The following is a 15486-nucleotide window of genomic DNA, read 5'->3' as shown; positions in this document are numbered from 1 at the left end:
CATTTTCTGAGCATACATGGTCGAAAGAGGCTTCAGACTTCAGAGAGATGATCAAAATCCTGGGTTCATGGTACATCTTACCAGGCTGTGAATACTTCAGTTAAACTGCTGGTTTAACACTAAACCGGCATCACAGAAGCAAAGTGGATCAAAGCTATCTTCAGTCGCCCACTTTCACATGACAACAGGCCTATGGTCAAGTCAAACCACCGAGCCAGTCCTCAGCATACATGTACATTATATCAGTGATGGATAGGAGTTGTGCAACTTACCATACCTTCAAGAATAATCTTAATGCACGCAGAACTCAGCAGTGTAAATTAAAACACTACTATGAAGCTATTGTTGAGTCTTTACATTACATACTTTCTGTCATCACATTTATCTCTGATTGTGCTTATTTTAGCTGTAGAAGTTTAGCTTCTGTAAGGACATGAAGAGAAAGACAAGATTAACTGTTAGCTCTGAAGGGAAGCGGTAAGAAAATACAATGAACACCAACACAAGAGCCCAGAGCAACAGCTTTTCCTTAATCCTGAGTTTCTGTGTGATGCAGACTGTACCAGAACTTTTAATGTTATACACGTATGTATTTGAATATGCAAGTGTTAGTTTCTAGCTCTAAAGCAATAGTTATAGCCTGACAAACTGCAGTTTTTAACTCTCTAGAATCACCTGCATTTCTCACGGTGGAAGTATGCTGTTTGGTTTCAGTCACATTACTGGCACTTTGCTGTTTTTCTCTTTAGCTCAGATCACAAAATCACATTTTCATAAATGCATAAATTGAGAATTATGCTGTAATTGAAGATTGTAATTGTTTTTTTTTCTTATATGACACATCTGGTGCATATTTCTTTTTTTTTTTAGTCAATACAATATTGGGAAAACATATTCTGCCTTTATTTGTAATAAGAAGCTGCAAAACACATTTCAGACCCAAGAACCAAGAAAATCATGTACCTGCTGATAGCGGCTTTGTCACATTTTGATTTATAAAACCCCTGGTATCAAATTCTACTTTTTATCTACACAAAGTAAGTCCCAGTCATGATTAATAGGTTTTTTGGGGCCTGACTTTAATGGGTCAGTAAAAATAGTCCGCATCACCACCATAGCCTGGCCCTCACATCACTGTCCAGCATCAGCAGTCTCTGCAGCCCAGCGGTCTCAAACAGATGATGATTTGGGATAAATTCAGCCACTTTAAGCTTGCAAATGGTCCACCAGCTGCATTAACAGAGTTCAGAGATCCACTACATGAGACTCACTTGATGCTAGTTAAGGGATTTGTTATACTGCTTTGATAAAGACTGTGTTTACTTATGGATCAGCAGAGCATCAACACACACAGGCTACAAGTATAAACAAGCCTGTTAATGAGAGATCAACATCTCCTTTGTGAGAGCTCAGAAATAATGAGAGCAGTGGAGTGTTTGCAGTGCTGATACACAAAAATAGTAACCAGGATCTTGAGTAGTCCCTCTTTGGTTCATTAGGGGGAATCAAATGTGTCCCCAGCTGATTTGGGAATGTTTTAACACTTCTACAGCCTGACTAAGCAGGATAAAAAGGCAATTATCACAATCTCACCACTTTTACCTCTCCACTGTGTGCTCTCAAGAAATTAATCCAGTTCTTTAATGATATTTAATCTGTTTTGAATTTATTCATGCAGAAATTTTCTCTAAAAACCAGCAACGCTTGAAAACAGATGTCAACTCACTATCAAGCAACAAGCACCAAGCAACACCTCAAAAACAAACCAACAAACTTGTTGTTGGATTCCTGAACAGGTGCTGCACAGATCCTCCAACAGGCAAAGCTGCTCATTTATCCCGATTTTACAAGAAGCAACTGGCGGACTATTAAAGGTCTAGTGCTGCAGGATTTGTTGGTTTTACTATAAATCGATATGTACCAACACAAATAATTACAGCCCAGTTCAAATCTATTCCAAAGTCAGGCTAAAGTCACTTTTATGCAAGTCAGACTTCAGAGCCAGCTTTGTTTAGCTCAGCTCACAGTGGGAACAAACACACTCAGATGCTTCACAGGTAGGGGCTTCATTCATTCAGAGGGAGAAACAACAACTTGTGTAATCCTTTGGGCCAGCATGCACCCTTTGAAGTCTCCAAAACAGTCTCAGCAAGAGGGGATGCGAGGATGAAGCTGTGCTCTATGAATTATTTATCATTTACCGGCAAATACAAGTCATCCCTGCTGGCGTGGGGAGTGCGACAAATACAGACTTCACTGTCCGAAACAATCCACTGTCTGTGCTAACTCACAGGAGAGGTACATTTTAGGGAAACATCACTCAATCCATCTGACTGGGCTTCTTTTGGTATCATCGTATTGTTTGGATCTGTATAAAACATCTCAGAGGTGTAAGTTTCTCTCTTTTGAACAGGATGTTCTTGCGTGCAAGACTCCGTCTGATATCCGATCATTTCCCATGCAGTCGTTTTCGTCTCAGTGTTAATACTGAAAACAATGTGATTTGATATAAACAATGATTGGCTGATGTATCCTCTCTAATTCTGCCCTGATGCAGATTTCATTGGGTCTTAATATTCTTGAGGTATTAAACATTGATGCTGGTGAGCACTGCAGAGTGCCATGTGTCGAGGAGGGGGAGACCGAGAATCAGATGAACCAGCTGAAAGTGCCAGACTCAAGATTAAACGACGCTGGACGTGAATAGTGGACATAAATATATGCCGAATTGACTATTTGCTTAATAGGTCCAGGACATAATGTTATGTTAAACTATTTTCACTGCCATGTTTGTACAGCTTAGACATTTTGTTTTAATTGTCATTTTTGTTATAGAGTTTTGTATTGGACCAAGGGGCTGAGGAGGTGGAAGTTTTTGCATGAACAGACAGCTGTCCTACCGTTCTCCCGGGGCTCCTGCTGTAATAACACAGTTCCATCTCTCTGAAGAAGGATGGAGGACGGGTCCTTCACCCGGCTGACTCTCCCAGCCGGCGGGCGGGGCGCCCTCAGCCCGCTGCAGCACTGGTAGCACACCGCCCATGCCTGCTCCTCGTTGATGGGCTGCTCGTAGGACTTCAGCACCTCTTCCAGAGACAGTTCCCGCGGCTCGGCCAGGTCCCGCGCCTCTCCGTGCTCCGTGGGGGCGGCTACCCGTGGGTCCCCGTCCTCGGCACTTCTGTTGGTGGATCTGGCCATAGCTGCGGTACAATGGAGCCCATCCTTCAGTCCGCACCCGCCGAAGCCATTTATGCGCTCCGCGTCCGCGTGTCGGCCCAGTCTCCTGTCCTCTTTTTGACGTCTACCGCTCTTCAACTACCGCAGCTGCACCTCGTTACCACAACACGGTCAAACGCGCCAGGATAAGGTCGGTACTTCCGGTTCATTGGTTCAAGAATAAAACCATCCAAACGGAAACCGTGATTTTTACAGTAATCACCCTCTTTTTTAAGTTGATAACAGCGATCTTCTACCAGTGTTCACCAAACCTGTTGTAATGAGCGTTAAAAGCAGACTGATCACAGAGGCGTGTTCAGGCTGTTTTATGGCCTGGTCCCCTGGCCCTGACTTTTGCAGTGGTGGTATGAAGTACACACACACACACACACACACACACACAAACACACACACACACACACACACACACACACACACACACACACACACACACACACACATTCCGCTTTCTCCTCCGCTAATCAAATTTGCTAACTCCAGTTGTAGAAAAGAGAAAATGTAATCCCAAGAGCAAAACACACAAGTTACCATACTCAAGTGTGCACTTCATACTGAAAAACAAAACACTGGATCTGTCAAATTGCACTTTTTTATTTCTTTTTTTTTTTTTTAACCTTTTTTTCCTTTTATCTTTTTTCCGTTCTTTTCTGTTTTTTTTCTTCATTTTTAATTTTATTTTTTTGCAAAAATAAAAACAAAACAAAGAAAACAAAACAGTGGTTTCCAGCCTGTTCAGTCTGGATTTAAGCTAGGCCTACACTGATCAAAAGTCTAAGTTGGTCTAATTACTGGGGATATATCAATGTGTTGTTGGGCTTTATTGAAATATCAGTTTAACCTTAGGTGCACATTTATGTTTCTGAACCAAACAGCTTTTTAGTTACGTGGCTGTTTTGTTAATCAAATATTATTGCTCATGTATTTTTAAAGAGCAGAGTCAGGGTAAACAAATCTTAAATTAAAGTATTATTTCCCCACATTATTCATAAACAACAAGCGTTACTGAGACTCAGCACAGTCCATTATGCAGTCATTCAGGTCTGATGTATTATTCCTTTTTTTAACATTTTTTTTTGTATATTACCGATAAAACAGGACAATTTTTTAACATGTTTTTGAAATATAGTCACAGTTTTATGAATGAAATTTTTTTTGCTCTTTGTCATTGTTATACTATTAGTATTTTTAGTTGTCTTTGCATCCTGCCAAGTGTGCCCCCAACACCTCATCCTAACACTGAGTAGGAGTAAGCTGGACAGAAGTTTCTCTGTCACTGGTGGAACCAGGAAACTGTGTGGAAACAGGAACTGTCTGGGATCAGGAACTGGCTGGGATCAACAAAGGCCTTGTCAGGGCACCAGTCTTATCTGGTCTTGTGGCATTTTAATGTGGTGTGACTAATTTTATCACTGTCAACCTAGTAACAATACTTCTCACATGATCAGTCTTTGGTTATGGTGGAGAGTGATGTGCCATGCTTTTCGTGGACAGCTTTGAGGTGGTTCAGACTTGCTTCAAGTTATTGATTTGGAATAAGATTTTTTTTTTTTTTTTGGATACTGATTTTCTGGTTGCAAAGTGATGTTGACCTCACTGAACTGCAGGTTGTGATTTTTGGTGAAGATGACACATATGTTTCTTCAGGTGTTGGAACCCCCTGGACAGGGCCTGGTGCTAGACGTTCCCTTTTTATCCACTCTACACGTGCCAGGTTTAACAGGTCTGTCTGGCAACCCTCCCTCCCATCTGATCCAACTTACCACCAGATAGTGATTAGCTGGTTGCCCTGCTCCTCTCTTCACCTGTAGGTCCAAAAACTTCAACTGTAGATCAGATGATACTGAAGTCAGTCTTCACTTCCAGCCCAAGGTGGTCTGGTACTGAGTGCATTTAGGATCCACCCTATGAACATGGTCAAACTGTAACCATAACTAGCACAAAATTCTAGTTCTAAAAAATGGTAAGAAAAAGGTTTCTTGTCACCTGGACAGAACAATACTAAGGAGTTGGGACAAACTCATCTTTTATGTTCAACGTATTTGTTCTTTTAGAAAAATTATTCTGTTGATAAACTGTGATTTGTATGTATGTGATGTGATTTGTGATGTATACAGTATTTACTGCTTTAAATTGAATTAAATTGAACTGAATCGGAATTTAGAGCAAAAGAGAGAGCAGGACCACATAATGAGTTATTGAGGCATTTCAAACATATATATATATATATATATATATATATATATATATATATATATATATATATATATATATATATATATATATATATATAGATAGATATATAGATATATATATAGATATATATATAGATATATACACACACACACACACACACACACACACACACACACACATAAATATATATATATATATATATATATTCACACACACACACACACACACACACACACACACACACACACACACACACACACACACACACACACACACACTGCCTCTATCATCTGTTGTCATATTAAAACACATTGACTCTTCCAGCTGGGGTCAGCAGGTGGCAGTGTATCCCCGCTAAACGTGTAACTTCCAGCGCCTATCGACACTGAAGAAGAAGAAGAGGGACAGCAAATGAAGAAGAGAAGCCATGGCTTCTGTTGACAGTGGAGTAAAACCTCTTCAAAACGCCATGAAAATGGCAAAAATTGCGATACAACTGGACGGAGGAAACAGACACAAGGTATGGCTGTATGTCGCTGGATTGTGACGCTGACAGGAGAGTTTAGAGCCCACAGGAAGCTCACTGCAGAGATGTAAACAGACGGAGAGGGGCGGGAGGCTGCGGTGTGTCAGCAGGATGTCAAGTCCTGTTTCATTAGAGGCTAATAACAACAGCGTTAGATAACGGATAACGGCTAGTGATTTCTAATAATTTATGACTATTTCGTGAACTTTAGCCATAGATTTTTTTAAGAGTGGGTTGCTAATGTGATGACACTAATTAGGGGATATATTTAAAAAGAAATAGCATGGTAACTGACTTATTCACCCCACTTGTAATTTCAACGTTTAGCCATCCCACCTACTATGCCTACATATATATTTTTTGCATTCTTAAACATAACACACAAAGTGGCAAAAAAATAGACACCCTGGGTTGAATTCAAATGGATTAAAAAGAAAATTCTTGTCTTCTGAAAAAAACCTTCTGTACACTGTCTAACTGAAAAAACTACATTTGAGAAAATAAAGAAAATACTGAAACAAATAAGAAATTGCAAACACTTTGTAGGTTCTTTTGTGTTTGCTTCTTCTCTTTTGTTTTTGCATTCTCTCTATTTCTTTAGTTGTTTTTAGAGTTTACCTTTTTTTGTTGTGCTTTGCACTTTAGGGCCAATGTAGATTCTTCCTCTCGACAAATCTTTTGTCTTTAATTTTTCTTTTTGTTATAGTTCATTGCATATGAAATTTACAAGAAGAAACTTTTTTCTAGTCTTAAGAGTTGACACAGGTCACACTCTGATGAGGGAACAGCTAGTTAGAGGTAAGACTTTTGGATGGCATCCATAGTGGCTTGCAAGATAAAAGGCTGGAGCATGCTACCCTTCTGTAATAATAATAATAATAACAATAATAATAATATTAATAATATTAATAAGTGATAAATGAAATTGTTTTTTACATTAGTTATTTGTAAAAATCATCATTCCAATTGATCATCGCCCTACATTGTCTTGCTGTCATGGGTCAACTACTTTTAAGACATCTTTAAAAAATGTAAACAAAACAAGTTGTGATGATTAAATCAGAAGATACTAATGTAGCAAAGAAAGTGAAAAAATAAAACAGACTGTTTTACAAAGGATTGTCTTTTTAGGGTGCTCAATTTAAAATTACTTAGGTCGGCTTATGAAAATATTCCCTTTGCCACTGTTTATTTGTTGTTGTTCAGCATATGAAAATACAGGGTGTGCAGCAAAAAAATCTATAGTTATATATTCTAACTTGTAATTATCACTATGACTGCTTCTTTGTTTCATTGGGTGGCGTTTTTGTATTTACTGTATTCAGTAATATTAATAACAGTAAACATGATTTGGTCTGTCTGCAGGAGGCCTACTGTGAATATCTTCGAACCATCAACTACATCTCACATGAACTTTTGGAGGAGGCTGGGTCACAAAGTAAGACCAGAATTATGTTGTACTGAAAATAACTGATACACTGAGCTCTAGAGGACACATTGTCTTTGTAGTTTTTTTTTTTAATTTTATTTTTAATTTTGTCTCTTTATTTTAGAGGTTTAAATATTTTTAATGTAGATTTTAGAGGTTCTGTAATCAGCTTTAGAAGAAAAAGAAAATTGAATCTGCAATAGTAAATCCAGTTCATGGTAGATCTTGAGTTTAACATCCGAGCATGAGGTGACTTAACTCGACTGAGTGATTTCATAGACGTAAAGGTGCATTCGAAAAAATGTGAATATTATGACAAACTTTTCCCAATGAAAATAAAAGATTAAAATTTTCAATACTTATTGCACGTCAAGTGTTTAAAGTTTTTGAATTTTTATTTTGAAGATTCTGTCTTGTAGCTTATAAAATTCAGACCTCCAGTATCTCACTTGATGAAATCATTTCCTAAAATCTACCAAAAAAAGGATTTTAGAATACAAAAGTGCCATCGTCTGAATAACAGGCTCACATATTCACTCAGTAATAATGTGAGGTGGCATGGAGGCGTTCAGTCTGTGGAGTTTTGGAGGAGTTATTCAGGCCCCGGTTGCTTTGACAGTGGCCTTCGGATCGGCTGTACTCATGACTCATCTTCCACTTGACAAATCCTCCACGGGCTCTCTCTGAGGTTTAGGACAGACGAGCTCGCTGGCCAATCCAGCAGATTAATATTATGCACAGAAAACTAATTGGTGTTACATTTGGCAGTGAGAGCAGGATCCAAGTCCTGCTGGACATTAAAATCACTTTGAAACAGTTGGATTCTGAGCCTCTCCGCTCTTATTCTAGACTCTGGGTCCTTGATTCACGAGCATAAAGAAAAATGACTTTCATCTGTAAGGTGGACTTTGGACCACTGAGAGATAGTCCAGGTCTTTTCTTACTGCTTGAACACGGTCTCTTGTTCAGGAGTGGTTTGACTTGAAGAACGTGAAAGTTCTGGTTAATTTCCTTGATCCATCTGTGCGTGGTGGCTCTTGATGCTCTGACTCCAGCATTAGTTCACTCCTTGTGAAGTTTTCCTTAGGTCCAAAATCTGATTTTTTTGAAAACCTTTAGTTTTATCCCTGAAGCTAGCCGTTGATGTGCTTTGATATGGTCTGCTGTGAACAGCCAGCCTTTTAAGAGTGGACCTCCTGTGGCTTCACCTCTTTGAGAAGAGTTTGACTGATAGTCTTCTGGACAACTGTACGGTCAGCAGTCTTCACAACTGTTGCAGACGTGGACAGACATATACAAGAGATTTATACTTTTTGAATAGTAATTCAATCAAACTCAGTATGAACTGTTCAAATTTTTATGAGCTGTTGGCCATAATTAACAAAATATAGATAAAAGAACGCATGAAACATTAGAATGGGTCAAGATTATATCAAACTTCCTCTTTCTTAAATCACTGATGAGAAATATGAAACTTTTTCATGACATTCAGCTTGTTTTTAAGAAGTAAATGTGTGTGAGAGAGAGTATGTCTGAGGTGTGAACATGTGATGGTCACACTATGTGTTTTAAATGGGAACTAATCAGCTAGAATACAGTCGCTGATTGTTTAAACCAAATTGAATCAGTTACCAAAAGCCGTGTGGAGACCTTTGTACAGGAGACCTGATTTGGATAAATTATGCATCAGTTCAACACTGTTCTCTTCTCTCCTGTCTTCCTCTTCTTTTCTCTGTTTTATCCCCAGAGGAGAGTGAGATGGTGGTAATGGAGGTGGAGAGGATGTTGAGGTTGGCTGAGCAATGTCTGGAGCGAGCCAAATCTTTTATAGGGAAGAGTGCTGACCCTCCTGACCTGTCTGACTCCGTCTCTACTCCCTCTGTCTGTCCACTTGGTCCTTCAGAGCCCCGTCAGACTGCTGCTGTCACAGCCTCAAACACTGGTGAATTCCTCTTCCTCAATCAGAGACGTCTCTTCTTATCACACGCTGTTTACGCTGCTAACAGAGATCCTGCTCCAGGGTTTACAAACACAAGTAAACCAATGTACAGACAGTTTTTCTGTCAGAGAGTCATTTCTTTTTGTCTCTCTGTTTCACGCTGCTCTCACAGCCCCTCCAGGTGACTCTCCCGTGGACACAGGGCGTAAAACAACCAGCCCAACAAAGACCGGTCACCGAAGGGTTCTGTCAGATGGTAGCGGGGAACTCTCTCCTTTTCTGCCTCCTGAAATCTTCCAGCGATTACAGACGATGGAGTCACAGGACATGAGCAAGAAGTAAGGCCAGATTTATCAGATTTATCAGCAAATGTTGCTTCACTCATTGATAGATGTTCTTAAAGGACAGCACAGCTGTGATAACAGATTTCTATGAACTAGTCTCATCTTTCCAGGCAGAGCAGGTCAAACAGAGAACTGTCTCTTCAGCTCTGAGATTATTAAGTTATCTTAACTACAGGCATGCAGTTTTTAATACAACTTAAAGGTTTAACTTTTCTTTGCTGAACTCTTTGGAAGTGTCTCTTTGGGCGGTGAACCAGTTTTTATTTTTTAATACCCGGTCATGTTGCAATTCACCCTAATGTTGCAAATAAACCTGCATTGTCAGATGTTCCCTCAGGTTTTTTCAGTATGTGGCAACCAAGGTTATAATAGTTATCTAAAATGAAACTAAAAACTAAAGCTAAAATTTAAAATATATTGCAGTTAACTGTAACTGATAAAAACTAAAAAAGAAAACAAAAACGATAAGTAAACTAAAACTGTATCTTGTGTTCACAAAACTAACTGAAACTAACCAAAATTGAAGACAAAATGTCCTTAGTTATAGTTTTTGACAATATTCAAATTAATCGGACACATTTTGCCAACCAATTTTAGACAGTTTTCGGCAGTTGTCAGCGATGTACAGCACCATCATAGCGACGTACTGGGACGTGCTTGTTTACTGCACTGACTGGCTGTGCTCTGTACTGCAACGAAACGTAGTGGAGCAATGAATCAGAGCATCTGTAATAGTTTCATTGCATGTGAGTCTGACTTTATTGTTACAGAGTCCAAGTTTCTAATTATTTATCATATTATATTGTTTTTTATAATTTATGCTTATATTATTTTTATTTAATTTATGTTAACTTTTTTAATATAATTTATGTTTAAAATTTTTATATTAAGTTTGTATTATTTTCTTGTGTTGAAAGCAGCAGCCAACAGTTCAGTATCAGCATTGACTGAGCAGTGAACACTTGAAAATGAACAGTATGACAAAATATTTACTCTGACCTTTTTGAATCCTGCACCTGGTTAATAAGGTATGAAAAACTAAAACTAAACTGAAACTAAACTAAAACTAAGCCTTGTTGCAAAAATCAAAACTAAATAAAAACTAGAATGCCTGCTCTAAAACTAATTAAAACTAAACTGTAATGGAAAAAAAATGTCAAAACTAACTAAAACTAAACTATAATGACAAATCCAAAACTATTATAACCTTGGTAGCAACTTAATCATTTTTCTTTGTTACAGACTTTTTTGACATGTGCTGATGGCACTAAATTTTGAATTTCCATACATTTCTTTTTTTTTTCATTTCAACATTTGATATGCTGTCTTTCATTCCACTTTTACATGGAAAGCTTTCCAAATGTTGCATGTGCAGAGTTGTTTGAGCATGTATGACCTGATCTTTAAACCTCTTCTTTGGGTTGAAAGTTGATATTACTAAACAGATATCAGAACAGAAACAGTAACTCTCTCTTCCTCTATGATTTTTCTCCAAGATCTGAACATTATCTGTTGTTGGAGTTTGCACCATGATTCTTGGCGTGTGTAGGTGAAACTTAAGAGGAAAAAACATCTAAAATCCAACAGTACTACAGGGTTAAGAGTATATTTCTGCAAATCTGGAAGTGAAGGCTTTACATATGTGACCCACTTAACTCAGACTTTGATCAAATAAACACACTTTTTAAAAGAGGAAGAGATGAATGAATCATTTCTACATCAAAAATGTGATAAGAAATGTCAAGCCTGTCCCGGGTTGATGACAGTTCAGGACGTAAGCAGCAGACAGACATCAACATGTCAAAGATTTATTCATCAGGGCACATTTGATCAGAGATGTAAAGAAGGTTATGTTATTTCTCTTTGGACACAGCACAAGAGTCACAATGCTTCTTTGTGTTTGGTCTCTGTGTGTTTGTGCTGCTCACCACAGGGAGCTGACACCTATTGAAGAAGCATCACGCTTGAACCAGAAGTTGAAAGCAAATTATGAAGCTCGCCTGGCACGGCTCGCTCCTGGCCAGGCTTCTCAGAAGACATCTTTGGTATGTGTGTGTGTGAGTGTGTGTGTGTGTGAGAGGAAAAATCCTTTGACCTCTGACAAAATATTTTGCAGAATTGAGCTCAAGATACAAGATACGGATAAGAACATGTTGGTGTGTTTGATGAAGTGGGATATTCTCCCAGCTAACTCAATCCATAAATCAATGTTTTAAGCCACATGTGTACTGTACAATCTGCACATTTGTTTTTTGTTTGTGTTATCACCCAAATCCTTAAGTTTCTATCAGAAATGACCAATTTCTGATAAATGACAGAAAAAATAAAAGGCAATTCCTCAAGTAAGAGCAGTTTTATGCAAGATAATCAATTTTACAATTGTACTTAAATGATCAAAGGATGTAGAGTAAATGTTCACATGTTGTGCCCTAAGTGGTCAGAACATTAAACCGTTGAATTAATGGTAGAAAAGAAGAAGAAGAACCTGTTTTACAAAAAATGACAACTGTATTACTGCTGTTCAAACAGTATGAGTGATTCAATTTGACCGCTGTTTCTCATGAGGATGTGAATGTGGCAGAGATTTGCAGTTGAATAACTACCTGCTTGGTGACTGACGCAGTATTTTACATGCCAAACCAGGGGACATACCTGTCATTCTGTCATTAAAACACAAATGAAAAATAGTCAAAAAAAAAAGTTAGCCTCATGTCACGAAGTATCATGAAAGAAAGACATTTTAATAGAGGAATCCTTGGCTGCCTTGACAGGTGTTGACATGGGTGTTAAATACCAAAGATCCTTTAGGTCATGAGTCTAAAATATCACATTCCCTGAAAAACAAACATTTGGCCATTTATCACTGTGCTTAAAATCACTCTTCATAACAGGAACAGTATTTAACAATGTTTTACTTAATGTGTGATTTGATATTGTTGTTTGACCTGTGCTCTATTGGTAACAATAGTGATAATGATTAGGGCTGCAACTAACGATTATTTTTAGTGTCGACTAATCTATCAATTATTTTTTCGATTAGTCGATTAATCACGATTATTTTGAGTTTCAACCTAATTTGGCCTTTAAAAGGTGCAGACCTTTATAATTCAACCTGTGTTTTGCATTTTTACTGCATTTACCCAGAGTTAGGTTCTCACCTCTGATTGGTCAGCCCTGTGTCACGTTTGTTTGTTTGTCTTTATTTCATTCATGATGACGTGAAAAAATATAAGTACTAGGCTATACAAAAAATAAATAGGCTAAATCTCAAACTGAATGACGCAGGTAACAGGGAAATTAAGTTGTTGTACGCAGTGTTGGACAGACCGCTTATTAGTGACTTTGGGCTCGTTTTCTAATGTTTATTTGCTCATTGGGGCTTGCTTTGCTCTCTGTGTGATCCCGTCTGACTCTCTCCCAGCTCTCCATAACAACACGTTAAGTTTCGTTTCTCTACATGCGCTACTTCTACTACGCTCATTCGCACTCCGCCCCTCCTCCTCCCGCTGAGTGTTACCGCTGCAGTGTGAGCTTGAGAGTAATAAATGTCCTCTCTTTTCTAAAGTTAGGGGAGTTTTGACACTAGTTTGTCGCTTAGATCCTGAAAAACTGTCTGTAACAGAGAGTGAAGGGGACTCTCTAAATCACGTTATCAGACGCTAAACTCCGGGAGCTGACGGAGGCTCCGTCAGAGCCTCCGTCAGCGCACAGCGCTCTCTGGAAGTGGAGATTTTTCCTCATCAATATTCCTCACGTATGAACTTAGTGATCTTTTCCCATAAAAGTATCCAATAACACAGCACCTCATGGTGTGAACTGAAGTTACAAATGAGTATTACCCCCTGGTATTTGATTTCACCATACGACAACAACAATAAAAACAATAATACGACGCGTCGACTATTAAAATTTGCGTCGATGAATTTTTTTCGTCGACGTAGTCGATTATGTCGACTAATCGTTGCAGCCCTAATAATGATAACAAAATAATGAACTGTATTAATGTTGTACTTTTGTAAACATGGTTCCTAAGTGCTTGACAAACAACAGGTAAAAGAAAAAAGATGAAAAGTTTTAATGCTACTATTTATAACAACACAACAAAGAGTAGAGAACAACTGATAAGGTAAAGAACAGTGAGCTTTCTGAGGTCAGTACCAAGGTTAGGGACCTCAACAGCAAAGGCCTAATAGTTTTCAGGCAGGCTCTGGGAGCAAACATATAGCTGATCTGAGAGGGGATGCGGGCTTATATGGGGTCATTGAAATACTCAGGGGGCTCATGTCTTGCTTAAAAAAGAGGTGAGATTTATGACTTTGCTACAGCCTGTCATCAGCTTAAATGTCTTTCACTTTTTTAGAGCTGAAGTGTCATCCATCCTTTGACAGAGTCTGTAGTCTCACTAATTGCCCATATAAGTAATGCTTTCACAGAAGCATCAGGAGTCTAATAATGGTTTACTGGCACTACCTGGTGGGTGTATCACAAAATGAAAAAAAAAAAGTATTGTGGTTTATGGCTGTTTTTTAATTGATGTGGAAAGGCATCCGATCCGTTTTGCCAACATCGCGGGAGCTTTTATTTTGAAACTCGTATTGTGTTTCCGGTATGGTGTAGCTTCGGTGTGGACCAACTTTATGTTGATGTATAGTAATGTGTCTGGCGATGAAAAAAGAAGATATCTCCACCTCAAGAGGCTCTTGTTGACCAAAAACCTTCTTCACTCTTCGTTTATTTCCTCTGGCGTGAAGAAAGATGGTAAATTTGACCGTTACTTCGACGTTTGTCTGAATTGTAACCTCAATAGTCAGTAAACCAACTTAGTTAATTTCAAAACTATCTCTTCGTCTTAAGTTGACGTCTTCTGGGTTTTGTCAATTTATGTAGGTGTTGAAAATATTTCGGCGTGAGGTGAAGCTTCGTGCTTACTGGAGAAAACTGAAGGCGTTTCTTAAGGTAAACCTGTTAGCTAACCCCGCTCGCCTAAAATCGTTCAAACTTCTGGCTTGGTCTCCCTCCAGCTTTACTTTGTTTAATATAAACTTTAGACCTTTTGCACAGTCTTATTTGACATATTTAATCTGAAAGATCATAAAAACCGAAAATTGTTTGTTGTTTGTTGTCAAGTCGCCACAAACTCGACAGTGTTGATCAAAACTAGATTACAGAAATCACAGAACATTTTATCCGAGCTTAAAATGTGGAAACATGCAAACCCTCAGGACACCACTATGCACCACTTTCTGGACCTTTGTTTTTAGTCGTTTGGATAAAATACTACAGCCACTGTGTTTTACACTAACTTTAGTAAAAGGTTAATGCTGTTTGTTTTCACACCTGGACCATGTTTCGGCCTTTTATTTAAGCAGTCTTGGAGGAGGTTTTTTGACCAACAGACCACCAAAATTACAATGCCTGCTGCAAATCTGAGTCTTGTGACTGAACCCAGTACATCCCTTTACTGAGTTTTATTTGTTTTTTTTTGTTTTTATTCCACAAGCTCAACTTTTGATACTCTGAGTCAACACAGATTTAGAAATGATCCCCACAGAGTTGGACCTTTTCTGTTTAAGAGCTAGGTTCATTTTGTGAAACCAGAGACCGCTTTCAAAGACAAAGACACCAGCATTGTTAGAAACTGTGACTTGACCATCACATTTTTGTTGTTTCTACTCCTCTTTTGGGACTTGAAATGAAAAGAAAAACTTTGGATGGTGAGAAAAACAGGGATTTTTCTTCATTGTTTCATTTGGTCATTTATTAATTTTCTATCTGAGGGGCTGAATATGTTCAGTGGCTTCAAATATAACTTTTTACT

At 38.4% G+C, this 15486-nt stretch overlaps 2 protein-coding genes across 3 annotated transcripts in view; one reads left to right on the top strand and one right to left on the bottom strand.

Moving 5' to 3' along the window:
• spire2 (spire-type actin nucleation factor 2) overlaps positions 1 to 3554 on the bottom strand; it is a 49228-nt gene extending 45674 nt beyond the window's left edge. Inside the window, exon 1 of the mRNA XM_074676875.1 lies at positions 2901 to 3554. Coding sequence (XP_074532976.1) covers positions 2901 to 3198 — 298 coding nt within the window. The 5' untranslated portion in view covers positions 3199 to 3554. The remainder of the gene's footprint in view (positions 1 to 2900) is intronic.
• A 305-nt stretch (positions 3555 to 3859) lies between these two features.
• Positions 3860 to 15486, top strand: part of vps9d1 (VPS9 domain containing 1) — a 47939-nt gene continuing 36312 nt past the window's right edge. The window contains exons 1-6 of one of the 2 annotated variants that reach the window (XM_074676877.1): positions 3860 to 4957; positions 5755 to 5950; positions 7322 to 7394; positions 9133 to 9327; positions 9497 to 9662; positions 11602 to 11713. In XM_074676877.1, the coding sequence (XP_074532978.1) occupies positions 5858 to 5950; positions 7322 to 7394; positions 9133 to 9327; positions 9497 to 9662; positions 11602 to 11713 (639 nt within the window). In that variant the 5' untranslated portion in view covers positions 3860 to 4957; positions 5755 to 5857. Of the gene's footprint in view, positions 4958 to 5711; positions 5951 to 7321; positions 7395 to 9132; positions 9328 to 9496; positions 9663 to 11601; positions 11714 to 15486 lie in introns of those variants that run through there. The other variant, XM_074676876.1, reaches the window with a different exon arrangement.

This window comes from Halichoeres trimaculatus, unplaced genomic scaffold, assembly GCF_033239565.1.
Source record: "Halichoeres trimaculatus isolate MK-OKI-2021-1 unplaced genomic scaffold, fHalTri1.1 fHalTri1_scaffold_10, whole genome shotgun sequence".
Classification (NCBI taxonomy): domain Eukaryota; kingdom Metazoa; phylum Chordata; class Actinopteri; order Labriformes; family Labridae; genus Halichoeres; species Halichoeres trimaculatus.
Note: the sequence above shows the minus strand (reverse complement) of the source record. Positions and strands in the feature narration are given on the sequence as shown.